Here is a 12,096-nt window from a genome sequence, read left to right on the forward strand (position 1 = left end):
CCTTTTGCTCCCAGCCTGTAATTTCCTTTTACAACCCTGAGGCACTGCTATAGATCAGAGGGGCCCTGTTTAGGAAGATAAACATCTGCCAAAGCACTCAGCCAGCTGGTTTCTGTCTGGCATGAGAGATACAAACATTTACAAATATATATTTTTAAGCTCATTTTAAAATGCAGGCCTTGATCTGATGCCTCACTAATAAATCTGAAATAATTTACTGCCGGAGTCATCTTTTGCATGTGGGAGAGACCCAAGACATTATAGCATTGCTTCAGGTGGAAGCATGCCCATGGCTGTCTTGCCTGCCCCATCACCTCCACCAGTGGCAGAGAAGCGCCGCTGCCAGCAGCACCAATTTTGAGCAAGAGTGTGTCCATTGGTGGCAATATCTCATCTGAAATTGCCATGCTCTTGCCCCAAATTGATGCTGGTAGCAGTGCTGCTTCTCTGCCAGCAGTGGATATAGCAGGGCTCACAGCAGCAGGAGGAGGAGGAGCAGGCGGTGGGGTTGGCAAGAGCAACAGGGCAAAGCAGCACTTCCCATTTTGCCTCAAGTGGAGAAGCTGATTGTTGTGCACTGCCAACCATAAAAATATAATATAGTGTTTACTGGGTGAAAGCAAACCTTTTCAACAGTCTTCCCAAGGCATCTTTGACCTCCTTGTTCCTCAAGCTGTAGATTAATGGGTTCAACATTGGGATGACAATAGTGTAGAAGACAGATACCACTTTACCTTGGTTAGGAGAAGCGAGAGCTCCAGGTTGGCCGTACATAAAGAAAGCTGTCCCAAAGAACAAGACTACAGCCATGATATGAGAAGTACAGGTTGAGAAAGCCTTGTGTCTCCCCTCCACCGAAGGTATGCACAGGATTGTGGCTACTATGTAGCCGTAGGAGATTAGGACAGTTGTGGAGGTGATAATAATGATAAATCCACACATCCCCAAAAGCACCATTTCATTTACAAAAGTGTCTGAGCAAGAGGCCTTCATGACTGCTGGGACATCACAAAAGAACTGGTTGATCTCCCCTGGCTCACAGTAGGACAAGCTGAATGAAAGGCTTGTTTGTGTGCAACAATTGATAAAGCCAAAACAGTAGGAAATGGCCACCAGAAGTGTGCAGGTCTTCTTGGACATGGTGACATTGTAAAGCAGCGGATTGCAGATGGCAGTGAACCGATCATACGCCATCACAGCAAGGAAAAAACATTCGGTGGTCCCAAAGAGAGAGAAGAAAAACATTTGAGTGGCACACTCATTGTAGGAAATGGCCTTGTTTCCAGTAGCAAAACTCAGCATGGCTTTGGGTGTGATGACTGAAGAGTAGCAGACATCCAAGAAGGATAAGTTTTTCAAGAAAAAGTACATAGGACTTTGCAGTTGGCCATCAGTAGTGATGATGGTTATCATTCCAATATTTCCTATTAAGGTAATGACATACAACAGCAGGAAGAGAATAGAGAGAGCCAGCTGTAGTTCCATATTGCCTTGGAAACCCGCTAAAATGAATTGTGTAGCCATTGTGTGGTTTTCCATTTTCTTTTCTTGACCATAAAGAACATGGGTTGTAATTATGATGGGGGCTTTAAAGCAGAATTGTGCCTTCTGTCTCCATTGCTGTCTATGCCATATGATAAAATATTATTGGATTTCCACAGTTAACAGTAACATTATCCATTTCCCACACCATTTTATTTCTCTCTTTTTAAAATAAGAACCGATGAATACAGTGCAAGGTTTGTCTTTCTTGAAATTATTTCAGTGCTGGAAGACAAATGCAAGTGTGAACAGATTTTTGCAAGAGATGGTGTTGTGGACTCCTTAAAATATCAAATAAATAACATCTAGAATACAGTAACAACTATAATAACAATATATCTGTTTTCACCTAATATTGACTGCTCTGTTATTTATTCTGCAAGTAAGTTTTCAATGTGTGTAATTTTTCTACACTGCCTTGTGAAAGATGGCATCTACACTATATGGAAATGAGAATGCTCTGCTGCAGTCATTGTGAAGCAACAGATCCAAGCTTGTCACAAAATGTACACTTGACAAAATGCCAAGCTCTTGTATGATACATGCATTTGCTGTACATGGCCATGCTGCAACCTCATTAATCTTGCACTTAACTGAGGTTTTTCAAATGTATTATACCATCATTCTAAAATGGGCTTAATAATAATTTCCTAAATCAGACTGTCAGAGCTGTTACTTGCCTTGCCCAGTGAAAATGAATTGGTGGGCATTTTTACTGGTTTAGGAAATTGGTCCCCAACACCCCTTATTAGTAGAATAGTGTGATGCTTCACTTACTGTGATTTGACTACAACAGGTCCCAGGTGCAATCTCCAGCATCTCCAGAAAGGGCTAAGTATGACAGCTACCTGCGATCCTGGACCTCTGCTGCCAATAAGTGTAGGCCAGTTATCTTCAGCCTTTTCAGACTCAGGACCCACTTTTAACTGAAACATGCATTTGGGTACCCATCTCTTCATATGTTACCTTACAACTGCATGGTGGTAGTGCTCCTGGATCAGCTCATGACTGAGTAGTAGGTCCTGGCCAGTTGAAGATCAGTGGGTAGACAATACTGAGCTAGATAGATCAGTTGTGTGAGTGAGCATAAGGCAGATCTTTATTTTTCTATGTTCCTAGGCAGAGCATCATACAAAATATTGACTACCCCTAGATGCAGAAAGTATTGTCAATTCTCGCAATATGCAAATCTTTTCAATGTGCTTCATTTTTACTAATTTTTTGTAAAATGAAAAAAGAGACCCATTCTCCAACAAAGAGGAGCTCATTATAGAGTCATTGTGTAAGTTGCTGTGGCTCTGTGGCAGATAAAGCACATGCATACAACCCAAAACTCATGAAAGCCATACACCCCATAGGGCTCCTTTCTTTTTATTCATACAATCTGAAAAGGAGAGAAGGAACGACTCAAGCAGTATCTCAGTGGATTAGTGAGTCATCATTGGGGATGTGTCTGTGGGAAAATATTGTGTTTGAGTTACCAGAGAGTAGTTCCAAAGTTTAACTGTATTTCATACATGCAACCAATGACTTCATTAATATCAAGTCATAGCTGAATATACACGTTTCTTATGGTAGTCAGTTGGTTTTTGGTATTTTATTCCCACTGTGAACCCCAGTGGTTCTTATTCAGTTTTAAATAAGATACATTGACCAGGAGCAGAACAAGGAATTTTCCATCCTGCTAATAATTCCCTTATCAAAATTCCAGTTTCTACTCAAGGCTAATATCAAACTGTTTTCCAAGATCGGGGTGGGGGGCAGATGGGGGGACAGGGGACACACCATCTGGAGGTACAAGCAAATATGACTACTAGAAGCTTTTCTCTACTTCCCAGATGTCATGTACTTTGGAATTGGAGATGAGGGTTCTCTCCAAGTCCACATATCATTTCCTTTCACAGCTCTGATGCACATTCAGGGCCTTCAGCAACTATCATTTTTATTACCCCATGTAGAGTGTGGGCACTCACATTCTGCTTGAAGGACTGACAAATGATCCTTATGTACAGTGCAGGTTCCAAGTACACAATTCGTTGCATTTATCTTATAAATAATTTACTCTATGTATTGTTCCAAAACATGACTGTGAATGTAGTTAAGAAGTGCATTTCATCTCTAGAAAATATAATGGCTACTACTCTTTTTCTTCAACAGCCTCCGTAACAGCTAATGAAAAAAATAAATATGAAAACATGTAGTTACATGCTTTTTAAAAAGCCAGCTTGCATTGCCTATTTTCCTTTTAGCAGACGTGGAGATACGTCAGAAAGTACTTATGTAAAGATGATCCAAACCCTTCTTCAAAGGGTTCACCATCTCTCATCCAATAATGTCAAAAGCTTCAGAATAAAAATAATCAAAAATGTGGATGTACCTTGTTTCAAAATATTGCAGCTCCTAGCTATGGAGCAGAAATTTAAAATAGGAAATTTGTGTAACACACAATAATTATCAGTTTCAACTGTCTGTAATAATTTTAGAAAATCTATTCATATACATGCTACGACATTACTATGATTAGTTATGGTGGTTATATCATCAAGAATCATCTCTCACCTCTGTTAATCCAAGGATGGTGTACAAACTGTACATTTGCATGACTCTGAAACCTCTTTACTCCAAAGCCGTGCACCTTCTATTCATAGTTAAATCAAGATCTTCAGGGATTTTGCCTTCTCCCACTGAAATACATGAATGTATCTATAAATGTATTTAAAGTGGGGAGAATTTACCTCAGTGGGATTGTGTTCTTGTTTCTTGTAATAGTTTTCTCTCTTTAAGTAAATGGTGCTCACTTCAGACTCAGTCCCCAGAGTGTTACTATGTTCGGAAATGCAGAGCAGATGTAACATTTTCTAAGTGTAAATTAAACATCTGCATAACAGTAAGGGGTTTTGCAGTGTGCTGGCTATAGATTTGCTATACAGATAAATTAACAACAAGGAAGTTTATACATGTAGATTAAATTTGTTGCACATTTTAAGATACTGGTTTTAGAAAGCACTCACAGGAAAACAAAATTTGTCATTTGGGTTTTTAACTCTCTCTCTCTCTCCCCCTCTCTAAATGTAAAGTAGCAGAAGACATCCAAGAAATGTGTGGGAAATACATGTAGACTGCTCCTGTACATCCAGGGACATCAAACTCCTAGATATAACTAGTTCTGCGCTGAAATCTGTTGGCCAGAATTTCCATAAAGATTTTTCTTCTTTCCTGTCTGTGAAAGTGCCAAATTTTGAAGCCGCATAAGGTGCCACTGAAATTTGAGACCCCAAGGTATGCCACTACTCTAGTCCTCTTTTAAAGTCATCCATATTGGTGGCCATTATTGCATGTTGTGGGTCCAAATTCCATGGTTGTTTTTTCTTCAGAGTGGACAAATCATTTTTATTGATTTTCCAAATTTTATCAAATGAGCCACAAATTAAGACAAATTCAATACAATTTTCCCCCAAATTCCACAGTTTAACTATGCACAGTTGATGTAAGTAATGTGAGAGTGTAACACAAAGTCCATAGAAAACATGATGAGATAAAATCAGGGCTGGATTTAGGTTTGATGAGGCCCTAAGTTACTGAAGGTAATGGGGCCCTTTATATGTCCAGCTGTCCTTGGTCAACAACAAATTGTTGCTGTTTTTTGTGTTGAATATATGCAATATCGTAATTTATGGACCTAATAGGTATCTAAAGCCATTTGCACATGTTGCCATGCAACCAGTCCATGCAGAATGTAGGCACCTTATATATAGAAATGAGCAAATCAGTGATATTTTAGGGAGCAGGCTAGCAGGTGGGATCCATTACTTACATCATAGGAGCCTACACTGTTACTGTATGTAGGTTTTATTTTATTTGTTATAAAATTCTACGCACTGAAGCCAGGAACAAACATCCTTTCAAGCTGGGAAAGCGTGTTCTCCTTCATGGAGAGCACGTGTTGCGGTGGGGGCCGCCAGGACACTCCAAAGTTGGGGGGCGGGCTAATTGATCATTGGCCACTGATGCGATTGGGGCTTCCCTTGTTGTTGGGAATGTTGCCATTTATTGATTGACAGCCAGAAATACTAAAACTCCTTGCACGAGGCTAGGGCTTCCTCTTCTCGCCCGTGCATCGGATTGCCCGTCCCACCCTCCCTAGAATAGGGTTGTTCACTTTGACCTTGCTATGCCTGTCATGGGGTCGTCTGCTCTTGGGGCATGGCCCCAGTAGGAATTTTGTCCATCTGGCTGATTAGCTGGGGCCATTTGGTTTTTGCCTATTGCGTAGCAAATCGTCACAACTTGTAAGGTTCGCGGTTAGGCATTGGTTTACGGTTTGGTTGGTTGAGGGGCATGGATTGGCTGTGCCTGCCCCTCTAATGCTGCTGCTGCAAGGGATTCCGTTAAAGGAATTGGGGGCTAACTATTGCTTGTCCACTCTGTCAAGGGGGCTCGGGCCATAGCAATGAGCTCCTGTTTGCATTTGGGGTGAGGGCAGGTTCCCTGCTCCGTTGTTACCCCCAAGTGTATTCCCGTATTCTGACTTTCGCATCGTGCGGAATGTCAGTCTGTCCCCCCTGGTGGGGGCAGATAGTCGCAACCAACGCCTACGCAACCACTCACAAATTTGTATTTTAATAAAGTTGTGGCCAAAATTATGCCAAAAATCTTAAACAAAAAATTCTGTGTGAGTTATTGGGATGGACCTGGGGACCTCGACATGCAAAGAGCAACCAATAAAAGTCTGAATGAACAGGTAGCTCTTAAGCAGATATGAAAAGCTCATCACAGCGCCTGCAGCTGGTCAGTTGCTTTAATGTACTGCTTGTGAACCTCGTATAAACATCTTGTGAACTCTTGGAAACATACTGTGTCTACTGAACATAATGGAACAGCAATGTTCTGATGTATTAGCAACATATAGTGGTACCTTGGTTTGTAGCCGTTTTGGATTACAACCGTTCTGGATTACAACCACGTCAAACCCCAAAGTGTGTGTCCCTTTTTTGGATTACAACTCATTTGGGGGGGGGGGGGGGTTACAACCCTTTTTTATTTTGGAGGCCCCATTGGTGAAAGCGGACCTCCAGAACGGATTATGGTTGTAAACCAAGGTACTAGAAGGGTTTGGAGAGTTTCTTTACATAGCAGTTGTCTTCTACACATACAATCTTTTCATAAATTTTGATAAGTGAATGGATTACTATGTGGGGCTTCTCTTGCCCTGGATCTGAAATCTGCAATAAGTGTGGAATGCTGTGGCCAACATGTAGCACCTCTGCTCAGAGACCTGCACTAGTTGCCAATCAGTTACTGGGTCAAGTTCAGGGTGTTACTATTAGTACATAAAGCCCCTAAAAGACTGGGACCAGTTTATATGCGAGATTGCATTACCCCATATATACCCACTTTACTTCTTCGAGCACTTGCAAGAAATTGATCTTTCGGTGTGGCAGCACCCAAGCTTTAGAATTTCCTTTTTGTTCACACTGTTCACCTCAGCAGGCCCCTTCATTCCAGTGCCTACTATTTCTTTTCTTTTTTCGTTTCTTTTTTGGCAAGCCTATTCAAATATGTAAAAGCTAATGGGTGCCTTAATCTGGCTTTAGCCAATTGTTGATTTAAAATATTTTTGAATATCTAAAACACCTGTTTTAGAATGTTGTCTACTGATGAATTTTTGTAAACCACTTTGAGGTTTTATTAATCAAGCAATATATATTGGAAGCTGCCCAGAGTTGCTGGGGCAACCCAGTCAGATGGGTGGGGTACAAATAAATTGTTGTTGCTGTTGTCATTGTTGTTGTCATTATTATTATTATTATTATTATTATTATTATTATTATTATTATATAAATAAATAATAGAATAAATGTAATGTCACTTAACATATGCTAACATGCCATAACAAATGAATCTTGCAGACAAAAAATTCAGATTATCCAATAAAATATATTTATTGTTACTGTTATTTTCCTCTGAAACACTTTTTTTAAAAAAATAACTTGTCTGCTCCCTTTTTATAGCTTTCCCTAAAAGAAAAAAGAAAAAAGACAAGACTAAATTGAGATAAGATATACAAACATTTTAACCCAATAGTTAAAACCCATTCCTTGCATAGTTCGGGATTCCCCCTGTAGGTTATGTTAGGATACACATATGTTACACAGGAGACATACAGTAACATGAGAATATACTGTGGTTTGTGAATGAAACCTCCTCAACTTCTATTCTTAGCTATATGTAATTTCCACGCGACTTCTTTCCAGAAGGTAGCTAACCTTTTGAAGACACACATGAAAAAGACACACATGAAAAATACATCTTTGTTTCTCAAAATCTAAGGCTGTGGCTCTCTGGAAACTGAGTTCAGTGAAATTAAGACCACCATCCATTGCAAACATACCAGGGAGTCAGCCCCCCTGAACTAACTTCTGAGTGGTATAAAACTGAGTCATATTCAGAATAGGGATGCAAAAGAAATTCAACTGATCCAGAATGCAGCAACTCAATGCAGCTATTGCTTCAAAAAATTTCTCTTCCTTGAATTTTGCAATGCAGTCCTCCAACAAAACAATGTTTATATTGTATACATTGGGGGAGGTATGCATTAAATTGTATATACCAGCAATATAAAATGCATTATATTAGAGGAATTTATATATTAGTTAATACTACTCAGAGGAGACCCAATGAAATTAACAAATACGTCTACTTCAATTTCATTGATTTCAATGAACTTTGTAGGATTTGAGTCATGCAGAGCATCTAGCTACACACCAGTTTAAGTACTCAGCACCATAGCCCTTAGGACAGTCTTGTTATTGCTGCAGTCAGATGTTAACGTGTGTGTGCACGTGCACACACGCACACACGCACACGTGCACACACACACTAAATTTGATTTTAGAAATGTCTTATGAGTATCTTGGTTTGTTAGAGAGTTTCTGGAAGGCATTTTACTTGAAGAAGTTAAAAGCTACTGGCTACTTGTTCCAGAGTGCTGGAGATGCAACAATAAAAGCCTGTTTTCTTCTACATATTAAGCATACCTGTAGGGCATGCAGTACTCTTAGCAGTGCCCCTTTATCATTGTTTCAGGATACGTTTAACATCTAAATGTGTGTGAATTAATGGAATATTGGTGTGATTGAAGGGGAGAAGTGTATGGATGTCTCTATGGGCTTTGTAGGTGGCTTCCTCCCCCCCCCCAACTTTTAGATTTGGCCCTGCACACTACCAGCATTTAAGCTTTGGAATGTGACCCTTAAGCCAAAAAGGCTTCTCCGCTCCCTGGCTGCTTCAAAAAACAGCTGTGCTTGCCTTTCTAATAGGCAAGAGCAGCCTGCTTCTTACTTCTCTGTAACATTAAATCTGAACTCTTCCCTGGATTACTGTTGTTGCTTTAGTTAAATTTGTATAGAACCGAATGCCAAAATAGATTTATATGTGGTTTACAAATATAAAAACCAATTGCACAAATATTAAAATATAAACATCCATAATTAATCCATAACCCAGCCAGATGGGTGGAGTATAAATAAATTGTTGCTGTTGTTGTTACACACACAATAAAACATTGAAACATAAACCTCCATCATTAAAACATGCAGTAAAACAATCCCATTAAAACAATACAGTGCTTGAAACATTTTGAGAGACCAAGGGAATGTCTGTGTCTTCAAAGCCCAGTGCAATGCCAATATAGGTGTGTCCTCTTGTATTTCAGCAGGGAGTGCTTTCCATAACACCAGTGCCACCAGACACAAGGTCTGTCTCTGCATCACCAGAAGTTGATAACCAGAAGTTCATGGAAAGGCTAAATTTGTTCCATTTGCTGAGCTTAATGGAGGGCAATTGGTTCTTTCAGATAACATAGTCCAGAGCTGTTTGGGTCTTTATATTTTAGTAACATAACTTTAAATCTGGCTTGGTACTTAATAGACAACCTGTGAAGTTCCCTTAGCACAGGTGTGACATGTGTCTAGTAAGGAGCACCACTCAGGCTATGGTATTCTGTGCTAATAGCAGTCTCCATATCAGTCATAAGCAGTGCCGGATTTATGTATAAGCTAAGCAAGCTATAGCTTAGGGCCCCACTCTCTTGGGGGCCCAAAAAAAGTTAAAGGGGAAAAACTGGATGTACATTTCCAAAATATAAGATTAAAAAAAGAAATAAAATAAAACCTACATACAGCAACAGTGGCAAATGGCTTTAGATACCTATTAGGTCCATAAATTACCATATAGCATATATTCAACATAAAAAACAGCAACAATTTGTTGTTGACAAAGGACAGCTGGACATATAAAGGGTCCCATTATCTTCAGCAGCTTAGGGCCTCATGAAACCTAAATCTGGCCTGGCTATAAAAAGGCTTCCTTTATGGCTTCCGCAACAGGGTTTTCTTCAGTGCCTGTTTCACTTCATTGTTCCTGAGACAGTAAATAATCGGGTTGCAAAGGGGGACTATGACAGCATAAAGAAGTGAAACAAGTTTGCTCGAATTGAGGGAGCTGATGGCCCTGGGGCGGGCATAGATGAAAATACTGGCAGAGTAGAAGATCACTACCACAGTGAGGTGAGATGCACAAGTGGAGAATGCTTTCTGGCGGCCTTTGGCTGAGGGAATGCGTAGGATGGTGGAGATGATATAAATGTAGGACATGATAGTGACAAAAAGGGGAGTCAGTAGGATAAACAAAGCTAATATGAAATCTGTCAGCTCAGACATGGACATATCAGTGCAAGACAAGTTCAGAAGTGGGGATACATCACAGAAGAAGTGATTTATGATATTGGGGCCACAGTATGTCAACTGAGATATTAGGAGGACTTTCCACGTTGAGATGAAAAAGCCACTCATCCATGATCCAGCTGCCAGCTGGATGCAGAGAGTTTGTGTCATGATTACCTGGTAGCGCAAAGGGTAGCAGATGGCAACGTAGCGGTCATAGGCCATGACGGCAAGGAGGACACACTCAGTGCAGCCCAATGCCAGGAAGAAATAGAGTTGCATCATGCATCCCACAAAGGAGATCAGATTGCTCTCTATCACAAAGTTCACCATAGCCTTTGGCAGGGTGACGGTGATGTACCAGATCTCTAAGAAGGACAAGTTCCACAGAAAGAAGTACATGGGAGTGTGGAGGTTGTTGTTCACCCAGACTGTCAGCATGATTATGACGTTCTCAGACAAAACCAAAATGTACACAATGAGGAACAATGTGAAGAGCAAGATTTGGAATTCCACGGGTGTTGGGAAGCCCAGAAGAATGAAATCTCTAACACTGGATTGGTTCTGTCTCTCCGTGACTGAATGCCTGTTCTGCATAGAAAAAACACTTACAGTGATTAGAAAAAGAACCCAGCACCCAAATTAGTTTTGTTTGTTTCAAAGTATGAGGGGTTTTTTACAATCTAATTTTCTGGGACATCCAGTAGTTATAGCAAGCTTCCCTAGCCCCCACCTCAGTGCAGCTTAAGCAAAAAGTGATGCAGCTTGAGACAAACAAATCCTAATTTCACAACTCATAGGGTGGCCACACAGCCCTGGCCCAAAATGAGGATCAGTGTCATCAATGCAAAGTGAAAAGCCAGCGAGCCATGCATAAAAGCCACCTGTGCCTGACTCCCTCAGTCCAGTCGGCAGAAGAGCAAACCTTCTCTCCCCTCCCTTATATTTAAACATTTTTGTTGGTCACTTCTCATCTCTCCCAAATCCCTGCACTTCCAAATATATGCTCCAGAGAGTTGGCAGAGCTTCAAAATGTTGTGGGATGTAGTGCAGCAGGGTGCAAAGGAAAGGGGCAGTCACTGAAAATTGGCTCTTTCTCACCCCACTGGATCAAATACCAGCCGGAGGTACCAACTAGATGCGACATGATAAAATAAATAATAATCAATCAATCAATCAATCAATCAATAGCATCATTTATTTTCTGGGGAATAAGGAAAATATTTTTGAATAACACTGTTAGTGTAATCCTATGACTTGGAAGAAAGCCCTACAGAACACATAGCATGATTTACTTCCAAATTAACATGCATATGATTGTATGATTGTACTTCACAAGTTAAAAAGCCCCTTGTGCTCCAGGAGGGACTAGCATTTAAGAATAAAATTAAAAGGCCATGCTTCTCCAGGAAAAAAAAGATGTTATTGCTCTGTTTTTAATTCAGCCTTTCTATGGGACAGTACCAGCACTCCAGCATTTCCATATATTTGTATCTGAGTACATTCATTTAACTTGATGTAATGACTAGAATTGCTTCCATCTTGTTTAAGTCTATTCACTGCTTTATGTTCAGTGGCCCCCAATAGATCACATTGGATAAAATATAACGCTTGATGGTGAAAAGTCTTTCATCATTCTATTTGTGTTTACTCTGAATTAAGCCCTACTGGGTTCAGTAGAAGGGTGTGTGTGTTTTTGTAGTTATGAACTAAAGGTTGCAATGTCAATAGGTTAGATCCACAGAAAGATCTTCTGAATCATAAGAGTGTTTTAAAAAGCCCTGATGGATAAGAGCAAAGTCTTATTTCATAATTTGTATAAATGCCCTTT

The 12,096-nt window shown here is 40.2% G+C and overlaps 2 protein-coding genes across 2 annotated transcripts in view; both read right to left on the minus strand.

The window, feature by feature from the left end:
• LOC309516597 (vomeronasal type-2 receptor 26-like) overlaps positions 1 to 12,096 on the minus strand; it is a gene marked incomplete at both ends in the record, with an annotated part of 367,451 nt that overhangs the window by 116,284 nt on the left and 239,071 nt on the right. The window lies entirely within an intron of this gene.
• Positions 607 to 10,862, minus strand: LOC309517510 (uncharacterized protein; the record flags this gene model as incomplete). Its single annotated transcript, XM_082196739.1, has 2 exons — positions 607 to 1,624; positions 9,919 to 10,862. 2 exons carry the CDS (start codon positions 10,860 to 10,862, stop codon positions 607 to 609), a joined length of 1,962 nt encoding a protein of 653 aa, XP_082052865.1.

This window comes from Podarcis vaucheri (assembly GCF_965113315.1).
Source record: "Podarcis vaucheri genome assembly, chromosome: 13".
Taxonomy (NCBI): Eukaryota; Metazoa; Chordata; class Lepidosauria; order Squamata; family Lacertidae; genus Podarcis; species Podarcis vaucheri.